Source organism: Balaenoptera acutorostrata, chromosome 3 (assembly GCF_949987535.1).
Source record: "Balaenoptera acutorostrata chromosome 3, mBalAcu1.1, whole genome shotgun sequence".
Lineage (NCBI taxonomy): Eukaryota > Metazoa > Chordata > Mammalia > Artiodactyla > Balaenopteridae > Balaenoptera > Balaenoptera acutorostrata.
Window position 1 is genome coordinate 60837312 of NC_080066.1, and position 25522 is coordinate 60862833.

The window sequence follows — 25522 nt, forward strand, 5'->3', positions numbered from 1 at the left end:
AAAGTCCACCCAGGACTGGGGAGCTGTAAGGCCTTCCCTGAATGACACAACTGGCCCCACTCCAGTCAGCCCTGGGCAAGTCCTCCAGCCCAAACCGTGGTTTTTCAGATCAAGTCACACAGACTGGGGTTTTTCACAGACCCTGGACAATTAGAGGCTGGTGGCCAGGAATTCTCTTCGGCGTGGTGGGTGTTTATTCCATCAGTGACGCTCAGCTCAGGAACACCTTTCTGACTCCAAGCTCCTGACTGGGGCTGCCTCCATGTTCCTCTCTGGTGTAATTTCCTCATCTCTAAAGAGACTAAAGGTGGGGCTGTACACTCTGTGAGCTGGGGAGAGCCTCAAATAAGATGAGAGCCAAGGAAGCCTTCTTGAAAACAAAGTATCTTACTAACAAGTCAATAGGACACTTGCATAGTGTTGCTTAACAAGGATACCCAACAACTCTGGGAGTTAACCCCAGGTTTTGAAAGGACATCTCAGGGCAGGAGAGAAGTCTGGATCACTCCACCTCCACCCTCCACCTCAGATGCTGTGGTGCATACAGGGTGTGCCAAAGCCCTGGATTCTCAGCCCAGCTCTGTTTCTGGTTTGCTACATGGCTCCAAGCGAATCCATGGACCTGCTTCCTCACCCTGTACAGCAGGAATAATAACTCTTGTCCCCTCCGCCCCCATCCCCGTGAGGGTTGCTGGGATAGCTAACGACATAATGGAAGGGAAAGCCCTTTGAGAATGTTTCAAGGGAGACGCAAACAGAAACCATCCTTATTAATAATAGATGCCTGGGGTGTTTCACTGCCTACCCACGTTCAGCACTTCTGGGGAAAGCTGCCCAGGAGATGCTCAGCTATTTCATTTGCTGCCACTGATAGTTTGATGTGGGGAGAGGGTGGTAGATGGGTGTGAGAGGACGTGTGCCCCGCCCCCCCCCCCCCCAGCCCCAATAGCCAGCCCAGGCACTGTCTGCTCCTCCTGAGCCCCTCCTGCTCATGTATCCCCACTGGTTCCCCTGTAAATAATGCCCTGGATCCACCCCAAGTTACAGCACTGTTGTTCCCCAGACAGGAGGCACCTTATCTGCCTTTCTCTCCCCTTTCCAGTGCAAGCCAAAAACATACATTTCCATGGCATAAACTGAGTGATGAATTCATATCTGCTCTGGAGATTTTTTTTTTTTTTTGCTCCAGCACTGAAAAGTTTAGTATTGTCTCCTGGTGAATAGTTAATTTAATTATCCGAAGAAAATGACGGAACATTTGCTGCTAAATTTATTGCAAGCTACCAAAGAGACAGGGCTGGCATAATGTTATGCGGAGCCCCAGGCTACAGCACAGGGGAGCAGGCTGCCTAGTCATCCTGAAACCAGCAAATGAAATTGACTACCCTGGAGATCAATCAGGACATGAAACACTGCGATGAATGCGGCAGAATTCCTCAGTGTCTGAGATTTACAGGGCACCTTTCACCAAGCGCTCTAGGAGCCTCCCCGACATCAATTAGGCCTCACATCTAGGCAGGCTCACCTCCACCTCCGCTGCATAAAGAAGAGGCATGGGTTTCTTGGACCTGGGTTTGCTAAGTGCCACAAAAGATAGCCAATGTGCAGACTAGCTCCAGGTTCTAGTACAAAGACCCCCTACTTCCCTCAGCAAGGAACGTTTTAGAATGGAGGAATCAGGTTAAAAAGTGGACTGAGGGACTGGGGTCCAGAGTGTGTCATGTTCTTGGTGCTTCTGTGCCTTGTTCACGCTGGGCCTTTTGCCTGGGATACATTTCTTTATGGGTTGATTTTGACTGGTCCTTCTGAACGCGGCTCAGCTGTCTCATCTTGCTGCCCTCCACTTCAGATTGCCCCAGTCAGGCTGGATTAGGTGCATCCTCTGTGTTCCCAAAGAGGGACTCAGGATATGGCATGTGGTTGAGAGTAAACTTTGGCCTAAGGTCACCACTCACTAGCTATGAATCCTTTGGCAAGTGTTTTAAGCTCTGTAGGCTTCAGTTTTCTCAACTGGAGAATGGAGAATAATACTATACCTTGTGGGGTTATGAAGCTTAAATGAAATATAATGTCTGTAAAGCCCTCAGCACAGCATCCTGGGCATAAAAAGCTCTCAATAGTGGTTAGTCTCCGTTTACCTAAGCTGTTTGATATCTGCCAACACATTCACACAGGTCAAAGCTTGAAGATATCTTGGAAGATTACCAAGTGCAATTTGCCGTTTTACAGATGAGGAAAATGAAGGCTAAAAGGAGAAGCAATGTGGCCAGGGTACCTCTGAGACCATATCAGAACAAGGACAAGAATCCAAGGGTCCTGGTGACCAGCCCACTCAATGCTCAGCCCTTCCTGTGGTCCCCAGGTCCCAGACCCCAATGTTCCCCGTGCAGGCCCCACGCTGGGAAGGGAAACAGCCCTCCAAGCTGGACTTGAGTACACAAAAAGGCAGCAGTAAGCTGCCTTTAACCACGTGACCAGTTGTGGTAGGCAAAGAAGCCCAGACAAGTAAAACCTCACCATGGCCTGATTGCTCACCAGTCAGGCACCAAAGAAAGTAAACGCCAGCTTCCTTCCCAATAAATTCCTAATTCCATCACACTTCCATGCTTCTAATGACAAGCTTACTGTTTTGAGGCAGTGCAAACCAGAGGATCAAGTCCTGGAGAAGCTGGAAGATGCTGAGGGGCAGCCTGGCACGGTGCAAAGGCCAAGCTCTCCAAACCTGGAGTCAGCTTAGGTTCCACATCTCAATTACTGCCTCTGCTCGGTTACCTCTCAGCCCATTTCTTCATCCAGAAAGTAGGGGTTAATGATACCCCCTTTGGGGATCACAGTATTAGAGAAGGATATACAATGCACCTAGTAGGTTCTTAACAAGTAACATTTGCCAAAATTCTGGTTTGTGTTCTACCTCTACCATCTGCTTTGTGCCTTGGGGCAAATCACCTCTCCTGAGAGCCTGACTTCTTCACTGTTTCCTACCTTTTCCACCTCTTGGAGTAACTTATATGAAAGTGCTTTTATAAACCAAGGATTATCAGCAACTCTTCTTCATTTGGGTTTCCCACAGAATATTTTTAAAACCCTAGGGCTATACGAATTGTGGCATTATATCACCCTATATGGGCTTTTTAAAAGGTTATCAGTCAAGTCTCCTTTAGTTCAGCAACAGCTAACCAAATCCATCTGTTATAATCAATAGTGTTCTCCAGGTTTCCCAGCCTCTTAAGCACACTTTTATGTGGACAAAAACAAAAACCCCCCTTACCCCCGTGGAAGACAGTGTGAAATGCAAGCAAGCTGACTATCCCTTTCAGAAAGATAGCAAAGAGAGCACTTATGGCTGAGGTTTCATTCAAAGCCCCCCAGCCCAATACAGACACGCCCAGGTTCTGCCGGCAGCATGGCTCCCACTCTGTCCTGGGAGGAAGAGCCCCAGTCTCTGCCAGCCTCGCCCACGGCACCGGACCCATTTCCACAGTCTCAGAGGACCCATTCTGTACCCAAAGAGCTTTCAGCCAAACCCATCCGGGGCGTAAGGCCAGAGGATTCCTGCAACAGCCTCCTAATCACTTCCATCTTCTCCTCCTCCCTCCATCCGTCCTGAACACACTGCCAGGTTATTTTATTCCTCTAGGTTACGTTATTCCTCCAGATCAGGTTACAGGCCTTCCTCTACATATGTCGATATCTCCCTGTTGCCGGGAGGGTGCTTCTTAAGACCTGTTCAGGTGGCAGGGCCTCAGGACGTCATGCAGCTATTTGTGGAACATTCTGGATATACTGACATGTTTAATTCTAACATACAAACAAGGAACAGAACAACCAGCAGAGAGCATTTTTAAGTATTCAACACATGTCCACTAAACAAAAGCTGTGGAGGGTGAGTGGCTGCTGACCTCCTTAGTTAATATCTATTTGCTACCTGTTCATTCAGTTTGGAATCTGCTTATATTAAGACGACGTGGCAGCAACCAAAGTTTTAGAAAAACATATGCAAGAAAGACTTAGATTGGGAAATTCTATTATTTTTTTCCTGCAAATCAGGAAAAGACCTTTCACAGTACCATCCCCCCACCAGCTCCTGAAATGGCAGTATTGCTTGAGGGCAAAGTTTGAGAACCACTGACCAATAAGGAAAAAGGACAAACTCCTCAGCCTATCAATGTCCTCTGCAATCTGGCCTTAACTACCTACCGCCCTCAACCCCTTTCCTGACGCCCTGTGTTCCCACCCGTCACTGCCCCAAGCATCCACGTGAGCCCTTATCTGTTCTACTTCTGCCCCACATGCTAATATTAATGCCTCCACGCCCAAGGAATAACCACAGCTGGCCCACTGAGGGAGCTCTCCCTGTATGCGCGGACTACATGCTATCTGCTTTTCTAATCACTTGGGTGTCATCTCATCTTCCCTGGTAGCTGCAGATCTTGAGGGCAGGGGCTGTGCCTCTAACAGCTTGTGTTCTCAGAGCCCAGGAGGAAGCTATTCTCCCTGTCAGGACCACACGCTACTTCAGGGCAGTGGCTGGGCCAGACTTCCAGGTGTTTGCACAGCTGGCGGGTGAACCAGGGAACCCAGAAGGGAATATGTCCCACAGTACTGCTGAGAGACTGTGGGACCAGGGGCAAAGCTGGGTTCTGTACTTTCTCAACTACTGGAAAGCTGAGACCAGGGCCCTCACTGGGCCTCAGTCCATAGAGTAAGGAGTTGTTCGCTTGATCTAAATGGCCTCAAGGACCTACTCAGCTCTGCCCTCACAGGGCTGCCTTTCTACACGCATACTTTTGCTCTCTCAGGGACTTCGGGTTCTGCCTAATTAACCAAATTCCCAGGGGCTGTATGAGGTTAACCAAAGACTTCAAAAAACTAGGGGCAACAGAAAGCTACTCCTAACACCTTTCCCCACACTGCTTCCAGAGCTACTGCTCTGAGTCCTCAAGCCAGATGCAGGGGCAGTCATTTGGAACTGACAGCTTGGTTTCCAACAAAACATAAGGAGAAAAGGGGCACGCCAAATTGCATCTTCTGGCATATATGGTAGTTTTAACAATTTGCCCCCGTCTCACACAATTGCCTTTTTAAGGTAAACTTTAGGTGGGCACTTAGAGGGGCTTCTGAGTTGAACAAACTCCTGCTGGAAAGCCAAGCCCAGAACACTGACTCTTCTCCTCAGCTAGGACCCTGAGGCTGTGCCCTGCCCACCCAGCACCAAGCACTGAGTGCCCTTTACCTGAGGTTACTGTGCAGCGACTCCCTGTTCCTTGAGCCGAAGTGAGGCAGAGTCACATACTGGTGAAGCCACTGCTCTGAAGCCAAACTTCCTGGTCTCAAATCCTGGCTCTCATATATAAGCTGTCTGAATTTGGGCAAGTTATATAACCTCTTTGTGCCTCAGCTTCCTCATCTGTAAAACAGGGATGATAATAATAGCATCTATCTTACAGGGTATTGTGAGGACTGAAGGGGTTTAATATATGCCAAGCGTTAGAATGGTGCCTGACACATAGTAAGCGTCAAACTTAATGCTATTATGATGCTGGTGAGTTGTACCCAGTAAATTAAGTGAACAGCTGCTTGGAGCTGGGGCAGGGCAGTCATGTTAGGAGGGAGCCAAAAGGCAGAAAGACCAACCAGTTCAACCCTGAGGCTAGGAGCCACACAGAGATACCAGCTGGGATGGTCCTCCGTGAGCCAGCACACCCTATATATACTGGGGGTACCTCTGCAGCCATCACCTTTGCTGTCTCTCCTCTCCCCCAGTTACTGTGTCCAATAGGGATGAGGAGTAAATGGAGAAGGCAATGAGCAAGGTTAGCTTTCTTTGGAAGAGCCCCAAAGACAGCAACAAGATATGAGAACTACTTTTGCAAGGGTGATTCAAACCATGTGGCCTTGGACAAGTCACTTTACCTCCTTCACTTCTTCTCTGTGCCTCAGTATCCCTATCTGTCCAAGGGGTGTGAACCTGATGATCATTCAGCTCTGCGTTCTAGGATTCTACAGCTCTAGCAGAGCATCACTTTGATGCTCCTCTCATTAAAAGAAGGCAGAAATGCCAGTGTTTCACAGCAAGTGATTATGACACATCAAAAGGGTTTCAACTGGTCAGTCCCAGGCTGGCCACACGAAGGGACGGGCTGGCCCCTCTGCTCCCTCCCCTAATGTATCACCGGTCACTTCCCATCTCTTCCCTGCCGTCTTCCTTGTCAACTACTATACCTTCTGCAGATTGGCTTCAGGGTGGCAGCTCTCTTCATTCAACTTGCCTACTGACTCCTGGCCTTTCTATGACCCCAGATACCTGCCCACGCCTTCCTGCAGGCTTGGCCAAAGCCTCACCAGCCTCTGTTCTGTGGGCTGCACTCACACCAGCTTCTGGCCTCTTGCGATGCTCTCAACCTCAGCCATGCCCTAGGGCAGCAGAGGAAGAGTGCCAGAGCTCACCACACATGTGGCCAACTCAGATGCCTGGCTGCTTTCTAAGACAGCCCAAAGGAAGCCACCAGGAGGGCGAAAAAAAAGCCAGAGCATTCTCTGAGCAGGACTTTAAACATTTACAATAATATCAAACTATCTGTTAGCATAAGAGGCCATACTGTCTCAAAGCAGCCCCTCCTTCTCCACTTCCCTCTCTTTTATAGACACAAAGTCCTATCAGTCCTATGACAAAACCTTAAAATGAAATGGAAAATTAAATTAACTTCAGCCAACTAAATATATTCAGCAGGTTCAGGTTTAAGTCAGGTCTGCTTTTGACACATTAGCTATGATTTTCGGAAGACTGGAATATATTTAAGATAATATCCATGCTTTCTGGCCATGCTTTTTTTTTTTTTTTTTTTTTGGCCATGCTTTTTTAACTCTCAATTTGCCAATCTAGTTCCCTTATCTTAACAACTAGATTATGTTGATTAGGCTGGTGGCAACATTCATGTTTACAATTTTGCCTAAAACACAGAGCCTTCCATGAACAACACAGGCAAAGATAAAATAATAAATTAACTTTCACTCCTTTTTTTCAATTTTCTCTCTTCCTTTACAAAGATAGGCATATTTCTGGTAATAGTTTTAAAGCTGTGGAAAGGCTTTATTATATATTTTATTACAGAACTAGAAAATTTCAAAAAATAACTGTTTGGAACCACAAATAATTAAAAAGAAACATAATAATAACCCCATAAAAAAGCATTCTGGTGCCTGTTAGAATTTTTCCTCAAATTACAAAATGTAGCTCTCCACACTTTCCAATGATTGTTATGTTAGCCATGAATTTCTATGATTTCAGCTGAATATACTTTGATACAATTTTCCTTCTTAAGACATGGTCATGGCTCATTTTTTCTTCAATAGTTCTGTCATTTCAGGAATAACCTGCAAATTAAAAAAAATAAAAGTAATTAAGCAACTTGAGTCTTCATTGTGATATGGTCACAGCTCCTTAAGAAGTAAAAAGAGGCCAAAAGAAACAATGTGAATCACTACGGAGGTACAAAGTGCCCCCTTCTCTCCCCAACCCAGGAACTCCCTGTTCGCCCATAGTCTCTCTTCCCATCCAAGGGGAAACTATAAACCTTGGGAGGGAGAGGTCACCTGGGACACATGGCTGGCAGGGCCAAAGCCCACTCATGGCCTAGGAGCCTTTCTGACACAACCCCAAACCTCAGAAAGGCACCACAGAAAATAGGAAGTCCAACTTTTCTCTGTGCTGAGAATAGTGTATATTTTTTACCTTCGTGTTTCCTAGCATTCTTCCTTCCCTCACTGCATTCCTGCCCTTCCTTCAAAGTCCACACCAGAGTCTCTTGCTTAGTCATGACTTCTGTCAACCTCCTCTAGTACTTGTTTTCTCATTGTTCATTCATTCATTCATCATTCATTTAACAAACACTGCGGCTGTTGTTCCTCAGCACACGTTACTATCTTCTGGCACGTAAAAATGAGCTGCATGCTGAACATTACCCATCATCACTCTTTATTAAAATCAAGGCCTTGTGCTGATGCAGTGGTTGGTCAGCAGACACAGTCAGAAACCACAGTGAGGGAAACTGACCGAGTTGGCTCCCACCTTAAAAAGGATTAATTACTAACCCTTGGTCTTGGCAGTTTAGTGGCTGCAACTGGAGCTTTTGGTGTGGAGCTGCTTTGTAACAGCCTGGACAACAGAGGAGGGCTACGTGTGGGGACTGCAGGGGAATGTCACACAGAGCCCACCTAAAAACTAGCTGAGCTACTCGTGTAAAATATCAATTACTCAGTCTTCCAAGGGGCTGTCGACTGCCCTAGCTCACAAAGATCCCAGCTGAACTCGCCACTGATGAATATAGCCTCTCAATTATTTAGGAGAGTTACATTTCCATTAGGTGGAAATAATGTGTCCGTACAAAATTTATTAAGGAAATTGTTGACATGTTGTTCCTTCCGAATGTCACTTTGTCTCCAGCCTATTAAAAGGCCCATGTTTACCATGGAGCCAGGAGGCATTAGCTCAGGGGCAGCATTAAGTGCTGGCACCACGTCTCCCAGCTTTTCTCGGTGGAGAGACCATGAGCTTATGCCGGTCACACAGACGACATGCTGAATGAGCTTCATGTGGGGCCTACGTGTTTCATGAAAAATAGGCTAGAGCCCAACTTCTTTTAAATAAAACATTAATTTGGTTTAGAACAGTTTTTAAAAACCTTACAGAATGTCCCCCTGCCACACTCCCCAAAAAAGAGTTGAAGGGTCTTTCTCTCTCCATCCTCTACATCCTTTTTATTAGATCAACCTCAGACTTTCCAAGCACACCACACAATGCCTTAGTTAGGAAAAAGAACATGTCAACTCAGTTTACTGAGTATCTTGATGGTCTTAGCACACTGAAAGATCTGGATTCTTACTTTTATTCTATTTTAGATACTGCAGAGGCAGTTCCCTATTCAGTAAGACCAAATGAGAGTGAATTTATGTTTAAAATACGATAATCTACTGATATAAGTCACAGCACAACTATATTTCACTCATTTACCTAGTATTTCCTCAGGATAAGCACTATGGGAGATAAAGAAGTTCAGGCCTGATTCCTGGCCATGAGGAGTTCCACTCACTACTTGGAGAGAAGAGCCAGAGGCCTATGAACAACCCGGTTAGAAATGTGCTCATCTTCCACTGTAATGTAAGAGGATGAGAAGAACGGCACTAAAAGCTCCAAATTCAGGAGTCCTGAGGAAAGCTGAGACTGGTGCGGACTAAGAAAAATCAGGACATTACCATGGAGAAGAAAAAGATACTGAGCAAAAAAATAAGGAGGCAAACAGAGATAAACAATGCAGGTTCCAGAGATAGTAAAGGGATTAGAATGACTCCAGTGAATGACTATGCTGGGAAGAAGTGAAAAAGGTTTGAAAAGACAGGAGGTATGCCAAGTCTAATCAATGAGAACACAATAGTCTCTCCAATGGAGATGGACAACTGGATATCCACACATACAAAAGAATGATGTTGGACTGGACCTTCACCTCACACCATATACAAAAATTAATTCAACATGGATCCACAACCTAATTATAAGAGCGAAAACCATAAGACTCTTGGATCATGACAACGGATTCTTAGATATGACATCCAAAACATAAGCAACAGAAGAAAAAAATAGATGAACTGGCCTTTATCAAAATTAAAACCTTTTGTCATCAAAGGACATTATCAAGAAAGTGAAAAGACAACCTACAAAATGGGAGAAAATATTTAGGAATCATATGTCTGACAAGGGTTTAACATCCAGAATATATGAAGAAATCTTACAACTCAGCAACAAAAAGACAAACAATTCAATTAAAAAATGGACAAAGGACTTGGATAAACATTTCTCTAAAGAAGATATACAAATGGCCAAAAAGCACACATGAAAAATGCTCAATATCACCGGTCATCAGAAAAATGCAAATCAAAACCACAATGAGATACCACTTCACAACCATTAGGATGGCTATAATAAAAGACAATAACAAGTGTAAGCCAGTGTATGGAGAAACTGGGGCCCTTGTATATTTGGTAGGAATGTAAAATGAGGCAGCCACTTTGTAAAACAGTCTGACAGTTCTTCAAAATGTTAAACATAGAGTTATAAAGTAAACCAGCAATTCCATTCCTAGATATATATCCAAACAAGATGAATCAGTGCACAAAAACTCATACATGAATGCTCATGGCAGCATTACTTACAACAGACAAAACGTGGAAACAACTCAAAAGTCTATCAACTGATGAATGGATAAACAGATTGTGGCATATCCATATGATGGCTATTACTTGGCAATAAAAAGGAATAAAGTCCTGATACATGCTACAACATGGTGAACCTTTAAAACATTATGCTAAGAAGCCAGCCACAAAAGACCTGGCAAATGTACAGAGACACAAAGTAGATTAGTTGTTGCCAGGGGCTGGGGAGAATGTGAATAGGGAGTGGCTGCTAATGGGTATGGGGTTTCCTCAGTGTGATGAAGATGTTCCAGAATTAGACAGTAGTGATGGCTGCATAACTCTGTGAATATACTAAAAAAAAACCCACCGAACTGTACATTTTAAAAGTGTAAATTTTACAGTATATGAATTACATCTCAGTAAAGCTATTATATTAAGAAAAAAACAAAGACCCCAAACTATCAGTCAGGTGGTGCCCTCTGCCCTATCACTCTAACTCTGATTATGATATTTACCATTTATTAAGCACCTACTATGTAAATGTATGGTAGGAAATACAAACAGGTAGGCTAATATTTAACATAGACTATACTAGGTGCAGTATAATCTCATTTAATTCTCATTACAAGGTAGTGTAATATTTATATTATCTATGAGAAAGCTTATATTCAGAGAGATTAAATAACTTGGCTAAGATAATTTAATTAGTATGTGCCCAAGACAGAATATGAAACAAAGCTCATAAACACCATACCATGTTATTTCTGTCATATGAAGAAAAAAAAAAAAAACTTGTCCTAACTCATATGATTGTTGAAGGGTAAAGTAAAAGGATGAATATAAGAAAATAAAATGTTATGCATATACATTTTTACTCCAGACATGATGAAATTTGGTGGACACAGTATCCCTTAGAGAATTATTAGTCTAATGGCCATATATACTTGTTATGTGAGATACAGTTTGAAATTTTTAATTTTTAAACAAAAATTTGATCTAAAAAAGCCCTTTTTACACAGCTATTATTTGACTTATGATGTTATTTTAAGATCATAATCCCAAATAGATAATAATTTTCATTCATCATTTGCATACTTGTATTTTTAAAGTTGTTATACCTTTAAATATTTGTTTTTTTAAAAAAATTAATTAATTAATTTATTTATTTATTTGGCTGTGTTGGGTCTTTGTTTCTGCGCTAGGGCCTTCTCTAGTTGTGGCAAGCGAGGGCCACTCTTCATCGCGGTGCGCGGGCCTCTCACTATCGTGGCCTCTCTTGTTGCGGAGCACAGGCTCCAGACGCGCAGGCTCAGCAGCTGTGGCTCACGGGCTTAGTTGCTCTGCAGCATGTGGGATCTTCCCAGACCAGGGCACGAACCCGTGTCCCCTGCATTGGCAGGCAGATTCTCAACCACTGCGCCACCAGGGAAGCCCCTAAATATTTGATTTTTAAAGAGAGGGTGGCTCCAGTGAGAAGTATATTCACTGAGCCACCCTGTCTCTTCTTCTGTCAGAATTACTATAATATTCATCTGGAGTCATTCTGATTTCAACTGAGAAAACAATTTGATTTCTGTCTAGTTCTGCCTTGGCTGCTAGTCTGTCAAAGATGTGGTTCTATTTACTGCAACTTATCTAAGGTACAGGAGTAGTGGTGAACCACCCAGCTGTGGTACCTGATGAGCTGGAAAGGCAGAGTGATGAGAAAACGAACAGAAATCAGGAGCCTGGCTTAGTTGTGCCAATAACTTGCTGAGCAGCTTCCCCAAATCACATCTCTCTGGGACACAGACAACTTAAGAAGAACACACCCTGCATGTTACTCATATAGTAATAAATGGGAGGCTGCAACTCAAGCAGAATTTTTAGTATCTTCTTTACTAGTTTTTCCCCAAACTGCATTTTTTAAGGACTGATTAACTTTCTCACTTTGTATGAATCAAAGGCATATATAACTGTACTTCAGAACTTCTGAGCAGCATTAGATAGACACTACCGTAATTCTAGCTAAAGGCAAATAAAAATTATGTCTTACTCCAAATAGTCTCCCTATAGTCAAATGTGGACTTCTTAAGGGATGGAAGATGATACTCCAAACAAATGGCAGCCAAAAGAAAGTGTAGCTACACTCATATCAGACAAAAAGACTTCAAGACAAAAAAATTAACAAGAGACAAATTGGACAATGTATAATGAAAAAGGGACAATTCATAAGAAGACACAACTTATTAACATATATGCACCTAACAGAGGAGCACCAAAATATATAAAACAACTATTAACAGACCTACAGGGAGAAACTGACAGCAACACAGTAATAGTAGGAGATCCTACTTACATCAACCAATAGATAATTCAGACAGAAAGTCAATAAGGAAAGAGCAGCCTTAAATGAAACGTCAGATCTGATTTGATAGATTTGTACAGAACAGGCCATCCAAATGCAGCAGAATACAAATTCTTCTCAAGTGCACATGGAATTTTCTCAAGGATAGACCATATGTTGGGACACAAAACAACTCTCAATACATTTAAGAAGACTGAAATCATATCAAGCATCTTTTCTGATCATAATGGTATGAATCTAGAAATCAACTACACGAAGAAAGCTGGAGAAAATAATAAAAATGTGGAGAATGAACAACATACTACTGAACAACTGTTGGGCCCATGAGGAAATCAAAGGAGAAATAAAAAATTACCTGAAGACCAAAGAAAATGAAAATATGACATACCCAAATCTATGGGATGGAGCAAAAGCAGTACTGAGAGGGAAGCTTATAGCAACACAGGCCTACTTCAAGAAACAAGAAAAATCTCAAATAAACAATCTACTCTCACACCTAAAGGAACCAGAAAAAGAACAAACAAAGCCCAAAGCCAGTAGAAGGAAGGAAATAATAAAGATCAGAATAAATGAAATAGAGACTAAAAGATGATAGAGAAGATCAGTGAAACTAAGAGCTGATTCTTTGAAAAGATAACCAATTAGCTAAACTCACCAAGAAAAAAAGAAGGCTCTGATAAATAAAATCAACAAAAGAGGAGAAATAACAATGGGTACCACAGAAATACAAAGGATTATAAGAGAATATTATGAACAGCTATATGCCAACAAACTGGACAACCTAGAAGAAATGGACAAATTCTTAGAATCATACAACTTTTCAAGACTAAATCATGAAAAATAGAGAATGTGAATAGACCAGTCACTAGTACAGAGACTGAAACAGTAATCAAAAGCTCCCCAGAAAACAAAAGTTCAGAACCAGATGGCCTCACAGGTGAATTCTACTAAATATTCAAAGAAGATTTAATACCCACCCTTCTCAAACTATTCCAAAAAACTGAAGAGGGAACGTTTCCTAACTCATTTTATGAGGCCAACATCATCCTGATACCAAACCCAGATACAGACAACACAAAAAAAGAAAATTACAAGACCAATCTCTCTGATGAATATAGATGAAAAAATCCTCAACAAAATATTAGCAAACCAAATACAACGATACATTAGAAGGATCACACACCATGATCAAGTGAGATTTATTCCAGGAATGCAAGGATGGTTCAACATCTGCAAATCAATTAACATGACATATAACATTAACAAAAATGAAGGATAAAAACCATATGATCATCTCAACAGATGCAGAAAAAGCACTTGACAAGATTCAACATCCATTTATGGTAAAATCTCTCAATAAAGTGGGTGCAGAAGGAATGTACTTCAACAAAATAAAGGTCATATGTATAAAACACACTAACAACACACTTAGTGGTGAAAAACCAAGTTATCCCTCTAAAATCAGGAACAAGACAAGGATGCCCACTCTCACCACTCTTATTCAACACAGTACTGGAAGTCCTAGCCAGAGCATTTAGGCAAGAAAAAGAAATAAAAGGCATCCAAATTGGAAAGGAAGAAGTAAAAATGTCACTATTTGTGGATGACATAATTTGATATATGGAAAACCCTAAAGATTCCACCAAAAAACTATTAGAAGTAATAAATGAATACAGCAAAGCTTCAGGGTACAAAATCAACATACAAAAATCTGCTGTGTTTCTACATACTGCCAATGAACTAGCAGAGAGAGAAATTAAGACAACAATCCTGTTTACAATCACAATAAAAAGTATAAAATGCCCAGTAATATATCTAACCAAGGAAGTGAAAGACCTGTACAATGAAAACTGTAAGACACTGTTGAAAGAAACTGAAGAAGACATAAATAAATGAAAAGATATTCCATGCTCATAGACTGGAAGAATTAACATTGTTAAAATGTTGATACTGCCCAAAGCATCTACAGATTCAATGCAATCCCTATCAAAATTCCAAGGACATTTTTCACAGAAATAGAACAAAAAATTCTAAAATTTACATGGAACATAAAAGCCCCCCAAAAACCAAAGCAATCCTGAGGAAAAAGAACAAAGCTGGAGGTATCCCATGCTCTGATTTCAAATTATATAACAAAGCCATAGTAATCAGAACAGCATGGTATTGGCACAAAAACAGATACGCAGACCAGTGGAAGAGAATAGAGAGCCCAGAAATAAACCCACACATATACAGATAATTAATTTACAATGAAGGAACAAAGAACATACAATGGAGAAAGAATAGTCTCTTCAATAAATGGTGCTGGGAAAACTGGACAGCCACAGGCAAAAAAATGAAAAGACCATGCCCCACACAAAAATCAATTCAAAATGGATCAAAGACTTGAATGTAAGACCTGAAACCATAGTACTCCTAGAAGAAAACATAGGCAGTATGCTCTTTGATATTAGTCTTAGCAACATCTTTCCAGATATGTCTCCTCAGGCAAGGCAAACAAAAGCAAAAAATAAACAAATGGCAAACTAAAAAGCTTCTGCATGACAAAGGAAATCATTGATAAAATGGAAAGACAACCTATGAAACAAGAGAAGATATCTGCAAATCATATATCCAATAAGGGGTTAATATCCAAAATATGTAAAGAATTCATACACCTCAACAACAACAAAACAAACACCCTGATTAAAAAATGGGCAGAGGAGCTGAATAGACATTTTTCCAAAGAAGACATATGGATGGCCAACAGGCACATGAAAAGATGTTCAACATCACTAATTATTAGGGACTTGCAAATCAAAACCTCATTTCTGTTAGAATGACTATTATCAAAAAGGCAAGAAATAACAAGTGTTGGTGAGGAAGTGGAGAAAAGGGAACCCTCCTGCACTGCTGATGGGAATGTAAATTGGTGCAGCCACTATGGGAAAAAGTATGGAGATTCCCCCAAAAATTAAGAATAGAACTACCACATGAACCAGCTATCCCACTCCTGCGTATTTATCCAAAGAATACAAAAACACTAACTTGAAAAGATATACGAGTATTTAAAATGACCCGTATACAAGGACCTACTGCATTGCACAGGGAACTCTGCTCAATGTTATGTGGCAGCCTGGATGGGAGGGGAGTTTGGAGGAGAATGGATACATGTATATGTATGGCTGAGTTGCTTTGCTGTGCACCTGAAACTATCACAACATTGTTAATCAGCTATACTCCAATATAAAACAAAAAGTTTTTAAAAGTTTTAAAAGAAAAGAAAAGATATATGGGGACTCCTAGGTTCACTGCATTATATTTACAACAGCCAAGATAGGGAAACAACCTAAGTGGCCATCAAACAGTGCACGGATAAAGAAGATGTGGTGTATACATATACAATGGGATACTATTCATCCATAAAAAAAGATGAAATCTTGCCATTTGTGACAACATGGATGGACCTTGACGGTATTATGCTAAGGAAATAAATCAGAAGGAGGAAGACAATTTCACTCATGTGGAATATAACCCCCCCCCACCAAAACAAAGTAAATGAACACACCAAATGAAAACACACACGTAGAATCAGAGAACAGAATAGTGGTTACCAGAGGGGAAGGGGCTTGGGGGAGGGTGCAATGAGTAAAGGGGATCAACAGTATGGTGATAGGTGGAAACTAAATTTTTGGTGGTCAGCATGCTGTAGGGGTATACAGAAGTAGAAATATAATGTTGTACACATGAAACTTATATAATGTTATAAAACTATGTTATCTCAATAAAAAAATTTTTCAAAAAATTTTTAAAAGTGCGCTTCTTAAAACACCAAAAAAAGCTTGAGAATCTCAGGTTGGAAATCAGCTGACTGGATGATCTTTGAGGTCCCTTTCCACTTTTACTGTCCTAGGACTCTCAATGAGATACCTCTTTGATCATGTGCATGCGCACAAACACACACACACACATACAATACAGATACATACACTCTCTCATGTTAAACCTGGGAGTTGCCCTTAATGCAAGAGGCACAATGTGTGGGACACCACTGCATCTATCATTGCTACAAAAATAGCAGTGATATTCTGCCTTGAGGCAGGAGCATCTTTGTAGCAATGATAGATGCAATGGTGTCCCACACAGTATGAACATCACAAATTTCCGACTGTCTAACACTTCATTCTTTTATCCAGTAAGCCCCACATGTGAGTAGCAATATACAGTACACAAGCAGACAGAAAAACATAACTTAAAATAAACAAAATTACTTATAGATTTACTCAAATATTCTCTTGAGGAAAAATAAAAGGTAACTATAGTAGACGCCTGTCTGCAAACATATCAACGTGATACATGGTTAAGGTTCAGAAAGTGTTTGCTTTCATTTTTAAATTAAAAGGTCTTTATCCCTTTATCTGTATCTCACTGGAACTAAATGCTTTCTACTTGAACAAAGGTATTATTATACAGAAATACAAAAACATTTATCTTTTTCATACTAACTTTTCCTCCCACTGGGATATCTTGGTCAAATGACTGCCAGTTTGTTCTTACATAGTTAGGCCAAGTCACAGGAGCAGCTAACCTACCTAAACCCTAAATTTCAGATACAGAACCCCAGGATCACAGAAGAGGGGGTGTATTTTTCCCATGCAAGATATAGGCTCTTTTGGGAGGGGGGGGTTCCATGGGGAAAGCTGCCCTATGCTGACCCAGGATAACAGCCCCAATTCTAGTCTCTCCATGAAGTCTGGACCATTACTGAATAATTATGAGCATTTGAAGGGCCCATCTTTCACTGAGCATGAACATACACTTCAAAATACAGATGTGCTCTCAAAGTGCACTCATTAGTTCATCTGGATCATAAACAGTGCTGGAGAAGCCATGGTAATGGGCCAATCCTCTTGCTGGGGAGACCACCCCTGGCTCTGTTCTCAGGTTGCAGCCTCTCCATTAAGGCCCACAGTAGCTCATTATACTTCTATGTGAGGGGTTCCTCACTCCAGTAAACCCAGGGTTGGATGCTACTTTCAGAGCCTCAATTCCTGCACAAGTGATTTCTGCACAAGGTAACCTGGAAGCTAGTAGACAGGCCCTGAGGGACAAAAAGAGGCCAGGCCATGCATAAGCTATGACCTTTAAATGTGGCCAAATGAATATCAGGTGCTCAACAATATCACTAAAGTAATTCTCTCACGGAGAGGGCAAATACAGGGGTGGTAGCAGGGTAGAAAGAACACTCAAAAAAACGAAGAGTGCGAGGAGTGGGAAATAAGTGTCCTTCTCTACAGCTGTCACTGTTAGGAAGGCCTTTGACTCTCAAACACAGCAAGCAGAGCATACTTGCTGAGTAGATAAAGTGGACTTGAGTGCCCACTCATCCCATGAAAAGCTATAGCATCGCTAGTAAATCTCTGAATGAGGGGTTACGATGTGAATTTCTTTAAGGTACCTGCCAAATATGGTTCTAGGCTATAATTACTTGAGTCATTTCACACTGTATACTAACTTGGCATATGAGATGCCAAGAGCCATGTGGATGTTTGAAAGACGATATGGACTTCTTAAAGGGAAAGTTACAATGCTCTATATAACATCATATATTAAGCAGAACAACTCTTCACTTTAAGTAGTTCAAAATTGCGTATATTAATATATACATACACAGACAGACACAGATACACAAACACACAATGTTTTCCTATAATAGCTTCCTCCCTGACCAACTCCTGGAGGTTGTTGGATGACAACCTAGATAACAGCCATCACTCTCAAGGCCAACTTACCTTAAATAAATCTGCAACTATTCCATAATCTGCCACTTGAAAAATTGGAGCTTCTGGGTCTTTGTTAATAGCCACAATTGTCTGTGAAACAAAAAGAAAGAGTTTGGCCTTTATAAGAAAACATACCACACAGATTGATGGTTCTATTCTAACTTCCCTAACAACAAATTTGTATTCTTAAAAATGTCTACCAAATAAGATTAGTTTGATTAATTTATGCCAATGTTGTAAGTTTAGAAATTTCTGGATTGGAACATAACAAGATTATCTCCCACCCCCACCACTAGCCCATTGCAGTATTAAAAAGGTTTTAAATCATTATTTTTTAAAGTTCTTTTTTTACTTATGAAAAAAAATGTTTTAGGTAAGTAACAAATCAGAGGAGAGGATTCTGGGAAGATAGCCAAGTAGGAAGCATTGGGAATCTGTCTCCTCACCTACACTACAACTGAACTGGCAGAATCTTTCTAATGTAACCATTTTGGAACTTTGGAATCTATTAAAGGTTTGCAACTTCCAGGGGAAGACTTGCATGGTAAACTGTAGCTCTTAGCAAAATAGTTGCTACCCACCCCCCAACTCCCAGCCCTAGTGGCAGGCAGCTGTGCGCATGTCCCTGGGGCAGCTTTCACTCAGCTTACAGGAGCCAGAGTGGGCAAAAAGGACCCTGTTCTCCAAATATTGAGGATCTGTGCTTTGATCATGGAATGCTGCTTCTGATCACAAAGGTGCAAAGAGGACAGTGGCTACTGCTGTTGTACCTTAACCATCATTGTTCATGCCTTCCCCCTCCAGTCAAAGTTATTTCCAGGAGATTTAAAGGATCAGTGCTCTTCATTTTTCTCTTTTTCCCCTTTTGGGAGCCAGACATTAAAAAGCAAATGCAGGCCTTCCCTGGTGGCGCTGTGGTTGAGAATCTGCCTGCCAATGCAGGGGACATGGGTTTGAGCCCTGGTCCGGGAGGATCCCACATGCCGCAGAGCAAATGGGCCCGTGAGCCACAATTACTGAGCCTGCGCGTCTGGAGCCTGTGCTCCGCAACAAGAGAGGCCGCGATAGTGAGAGGCCCGCGCACTGCGATGAAGAGTGGCCCCCGCTTGCCACAACTAGAGGAAGCCCTCGCACAGAAACAAAGATCCAACACAGCCATAACTAACTAACTAACTAACTAAATAAATTAATTAATTAATTAAAAAAAACAGTCTACTATTAAAAATAAAAAAAAAAAGCAAATGCATATCAGGAGAAAACTACAAAGTGACCACACATGCCCAGGGAAAGGCACAGGCTCTGAAAAGACCCAAGAAGACAGGAAGTTTATACCTCAGGTTAATACTTGGCACAGAGACAGCCTACAACAATCAAAAAAAACAAGAACAATAATAAGCAAAAACAATAACAAAAAACCCAGCAAACCTGGGGAAAAAGGAAAATCTGATTTCCAGAGATACCACATTATTAGATTCAAGCGTCCAGTTTTCAACAAAAAAAATCACAAGGCATACAAAGAAACAAAAAAGTATGGCCCATTCAAAGGAAAAAAAAAATCAACAAAAACTGTTCCTGAAAAAGACCTGATGGCAGACCTACTAGACAAAGACTTTAAAACAGTCATCTTACAGATGCTAAAAGAACTAAAGGAAGATGAGGAGGTCAAGAAAACAATGTGTGGGATGATAGAGAAGATGGCGGAAGAGTAAGACGCGGAGATCACATTCCTTCCCACAGATACAGTAGAAATACACCTACACGTGGAACTGCTCCTACAGTACACCCACTGAACGCTGGCAGAAAACGTCCGACCTCCAAAAAGGCAAGAAACTCCCCCCGTACTTGGGTAGGGCAAAAGAAAAAAGAAATAACAGAGACAAAAGAATAGGGACGGCACCTGCACCAGTGGGAGGGAGCCGTGAAGGAGGAAAGGTTTCCACGCACTAGGAGCCCCTTTGCGGGCGGAGACTGCGGGGGGCGGAGGGGGGAAGCTTCAGAGCCACGGAGGAGAGCGCAGCCACAGAGGTGCAGAGGGCAAAGCGGAGAGGTTCCCGCACAGAGGCTCGGCGCCGAGCAGCACTCACCAGCCCGAGAGGCTTGTCTGCTTAGCCGCCGGGGCGGGCGGGGCTGGGAGCTGAGGCTCGGGCTTCGGTCGGATCGCAGGGAGAGGACTGGGGCTGGCAGCGTGAACACAGCCTGAAGGGGTTAGCGCACCACAGCTAGCCCGGAGGGAGTCCGGGAAAAAGTCTGCAGCTGCCGAAGAGGCAAGAGACTTTTTCTTGCCTCTTTGTTTCGCGGCGGGCAAGGAGAGGGGATTCAGAGCGCCGCCTAAACGAACTCCAGAGAAGGGCGCGAGCCGCGGCTATCAGCGCGGATCCCACAGCAACAGGGGCGCAGAGGGAAAATCGGAGAGACTCCCGCACAGAGGCTCGGCGCCGAGCGGCGCTCACCAGCCCGAGAGGCTTGTCTGCTCCCCCGCCGGGGCGGGCGGGGCTGGGAGCTGAGGCTCGGGCTGCGGTCGGATCGCAGGGAGAGGACTGGGGCTGGCAGCGTGAACACAGCCTGAAGGGGTTGGCGCACCACAGCTAGCCGGGAGGGAGACCGGGAAAAGGTCTGCAGCTGCCGAAGAGGCAAGAGACTTTTTCTTGCCTCTTTGTTTCGCTGCGCGCAAGGAGAGGGGATTCAGAGCGCCACCTAAACGAACTCCAGAGAAGGGCGCAAGCCACGGCGATCAGCGCGGACCCCAGAGACGGGCGTGAGACGCTGGGGCTGCTGCTGCCGCCTCCAAAAAGCCTGTGTGTGAGCACAGGTCACTCTCCACACCTCCCCTCCCGGGAGCCTGTGCAGCCCGCCACTGCCAGGGTCCCGGGATCCGGGGACAACATCCCCGGGAGAACGCACTGCGCGCCTCAGGCTGCTGCAACGTCACGCTGGCCTCGGCCGCCGCAGGCTCGCCCCGCCTCCTCCGTACCCCTCCCTCCCCCCGCCTGAGTGAGCCAGAGCCCCCGAAGCAGCTGCTCCTTTAACCCCGTCCTGTCTGGGCGGGGAACAGATGTCCTCAGGCGACCTACACGCAGAGGAGGGTCCAAATCCAAAGCTGAACCCCAGGAGCTGTGCGAACAGGGAAGAGAAGGGGAAATCTCTCCCAGCAGCCGCAGAAGCAGCGGATTAAAACTCCACAAACAACGTGATGTGCCTGCATCTGCTGAATACCTGAATAGACAACGAATCAGCCCAAGTTCAGGAGGGGGACTCTGGGAGCAGGAGATATTAATTTTTCCCCTTTTCCTTTTTTTTGTGAGTGTATATGTATATGCTTCTGGGTGAGATTTTGTCTGTATAGCTTTGCTTTACAATAGCTTTATTTTACTTCACTATATTATAGCCTCTTTCTTTCTTTCTTTCTTTCTATTTTTTCTCCCTTTTACTCTGAGCCGTGGGGACGAAAGGCTCTTGGTGCTCCAGCCAGGCATCAGGGCCGTGCCTCTGAGGTGGGAGAGCCAACTTCAGAACACTGGTCCACAAGAGAGCTCCCAGCTCCACGTAATACCAAACGGCAAAAATCTCCCAGAGATCTCCATCTCAACATCAAGACCCAGCTTCACTCAACGACCAGCAAGCTACAGTGCTGGACATCCTATGCCAAACAACTAGCTAGACAGGAACACAACCCCATCCATTGGCAGAGAGGCTGCCTAAAATCATAATAAGGCCACAGACACCACAAAATACACCACCAGACGTGGACGTGCCCACCAGAAAGACAAGATCTAGCCTCATCCACCAGAACTCAGGCACTAGTTCCCTCCACCAGGAAGCCTACACAACCCACTGAACCAACCTTAGCCGCTGGGGACAGATACCAAAAACAACGGGAACTACGAACCTGCAGCCTGTGAAAAGGAGACCCCAAACACAGTAAGATAGGCAAAATGAGACGACAGAAAAACACACAGCAGATGAAGGAGCAGGCTCAAAACACACTGGACTTAACAAATGAAGAGGAAATAGGTAGTCTACCTGAAAAAGAATTCAGAATAATGATAGTAAGGATGATCCAAAATCTTGGAAACAGAATAGACAAAATGCAAGAAACATTTAACAAGGATGTAGAAGAACTAAAGAGGAACCAAGCAATGATGAAAAACACAATAAATGAAATTAAAAATACTCTAGATGGGATCAATAGTAGAATAACTGAGGCAGAAGAAAGGATAAGTGACCTGGAAGATAAAATGGTGGAAATAACTACTACAGAGCAGGATAAAGAAAAAAGAATGAAAAGAACTGAGGACAGTCTCAGGGACCTCTGGGACAACATTAAACGTGCCAACATTCGAATTATAGGGGTACCAGAAGAAGAAGAGAAAAAGAAAGGGACTGAGAAAATTTTTGAAGAGATTATAGTTGAAAACTTCCCTAATACGGGAAAGGAAATAGTTAATCAAGTCCTGGAAGCACAGAGAGTCCCATACAGGATAAACCCAAGGAGGAACACGCCAAGACACATATTAATCAAACTGTCAAAAATTAAATATAAGGAAAACATATTAAAGGCAGCAAGGGAAAAAAAACAAATAACACACAAGGGAATCCCCATAAGGTTAACATCTGATCTCTCAGCAGAAACTCTGCAAGCCAGAAGGGAGTGGCAGGATATACTTAAAGTCATGAAGGAGAAAAACCTACAACCAAGATTACTCTACCCAGCAAGGATCTCATTCAGATTCGATGGAGAAATTAAAACCTTTACAGACAAGCAAAAGCTGAGAGAGTTCAGCACCACCAAACCAGCTTTACAACAAATGCTAAAGGAAATTCTCTAGGCAAGAAACACAAGAGAAGGAAAACACCTACAATAACAAACCCAATACATTTAAGAAAATGGGAATAGGAACATACATATCGATAATTACCTTGAATGTAAATGGATTAAATGCTCCCACCAAAAGACACAGGCTGGCTGAATGGATACAAAAACAAGACCCATACATATGCTGTCTACAAGAGACCCACTTCAGACCTAGGGACACATACAGACTGAAAGTGAGGGGATGGAAAAAGATATTCCATGCAAATGGAAATCAAAAGAAAGCTGGAGTAGCAATTCTCATATCAGACAAAATAGACTTTAAAATAAAGACTATTACAAGAGACAAAGAAGGACACTATATAATGATCAAGGGATCGATCCAAGAGGAAGGTATAACAATTGTAAATATTTATGCACCCAACATAGGAGCACCTCAATACATAAGGCAAATACTAACAGCCATGAAAGGGGAAATTGACAGCAACACAATCATAGTAGGGGACTTTAACACCCCACTTTCACCAATGGACAGATCATCCAAAATGAAAATAAATAAGGAAACACAAGCTTTAAATGATACATTAAACAAGATGGACTTAATTGATATTTATAGGACATTCCACCCAAAAACAACAGAATACACATTTTTCTCAAGTGCTCATGGAACATTCTCCAGGATAGATCATATCTTGGGTCACAAATCAAGCCTTGGTAAATTTAAGAAAATTGAAATCGTATCAAGTATCTTTTCCGACCACAACGCTATGAGACTAGATATCAATTACAGGAAAAGATCTGTAAAAAATACAAACACATGGAGGCTACACAATACATTACTTAATAACGAAGTGATTACTGAAGAAATCAAAGGGGAAATCAAAAAATACCTAGAAACAAATGACAATGGAGACACGACGACCCAAAACCTATGGGACGCAGCAAAAGCAGTGCTAAGAGGGAAGTTTATAGCAATACAAGCCTACCTCAAGAAACAGGCAACATCTCGAATAAACAACCTAACCTTGCACCTAAAGCAATTAGAGAAAGAAGAACAAAAAAACCCCAAAGCCAGCAGAAGGAAAGAAATTATAAAGATCAGGTCAGAAATAAATGAAAAAGAAATGAAGGAAACAATAGCAAAAATCAATGAAACTAAAAGCTGGTTCTTTGAGAAGATAAACAAAATTGATAAACCATTAGCCAGACTCATCAAGAGAAAAAGGGAGAAGACTCAGATCAATAGAATTAGAAATGAAAAAGGAGAAGTAACCACTGACACTGCAGAAATACAAAAGATCATGAGAGATTACTACAAGCAACTATATGCCAATAAAATGGACAACCTGGAAGAAATGGACAGATTCTTAGAAATGCACAAACTGCCGAGACTGAACCAGGAAGAAATAGAAAATATGAACAGACCAATCACAAGCACTGAAATTGAAACTGTGATTAAAAACCTTCCAACAAACAAAAGCCCAGGACCAGATGGCTTCACAGGCGAATTCTATCAAACATTTAGAGAAGAGCTAACACCTATCCTTCTCAAACTCTTCCAAAATATTGCAGAGGGAGGAACACTCCCAAACTCATTCTACGAGGCCACCATCACCCTGATACCAAAACCAGACAAAGATGTCACAAAGAAAGAAAACTACAGGCCAATATCACTGATGAACATAGATGCAAAAATCCTCAACAAAATACTAGCAAACAGAATCCAACAGCACATTAAAAGGATCATACACCATGATCAAGTGGGGTTTATCCCAGGAATGCAAGGATTCTTCAATATACGCAAATCAATCAATGTGATACACCATATTAACAAATTGAAGGAGAAAAACCATATGATCATCTCAATAGATGCAGAGAAAGCTTTTGACAAAATTCAACACCCATTTATGATAAAAGCCCTGCAGAAAGTAGGCATAGAGGGAACTTTCCTCAACATAATAAAGGCCATATATGACAAACCCACAGCCAACATTGTCCTCAATGGTGAAAAATTGAAACCATTTCCACTAAGATCAGGAACAAGACAAGGTTGCCCACTCTCACCACTATTATTCAACATAGTTCTGGAAGTCCTAGCCACAGCAATCAGAGAAGACAAAGAAATAAAAGGAATCCAAATCGGAAAAGAAGAAGTAAAGCTGTCACTATTTGCAGATGACATGATACTATACATAGAGAATCCTAAAGAGGCTACCAGAAAACTCCTAGAGCTAATCAATGAATTTGGTAAAGTAGCAGGATACAAAATTAATGCACAGAAATCTCTTGCATTTCTATACACTAATGACGAAAAATCTGAAAGTGAAATTAAGAAAACACTCCCATTTACCATTGCAACAAAAAGAATAAAATACCTAGGAATAAACCTACCTAAGGAGACAAAAGACCTGTATG

At 42.4% G+C, this 25522-nt stretch overlaps 1 protein-coding gene across 1 annotated transcript in view; it reads right to left on the bottom strand.

Moving 5' to 3' along the window:
- Nucleotides 1-7066: 7066 nt before the first annotated feature.
- ETFA (electron transfer flavoprotein subunit alpha) overlaps nucleotides 7067-25522 on the bottom strand; it is a 96107-nt gene continuing 77651 nt past the window's right edge. The window contains exons 11-12 of the mRNA XM_007173421.2: nucleotides 18307-18387; nucleotides 7067-7374 (exon numbers count right to left, since the gene is read on the bottom strand). Coding sequence (XP_007173483.1) covers nucleotides 7336-7374; nucleotides 18307-18387 — 120 coding nt within the window. The 3' untranslated portion in view covers nucleotides 7067-7335. The remainder of the gene's footprint in view (nucleotides 7375-18306; nucleotides 18388-25522) is intronic.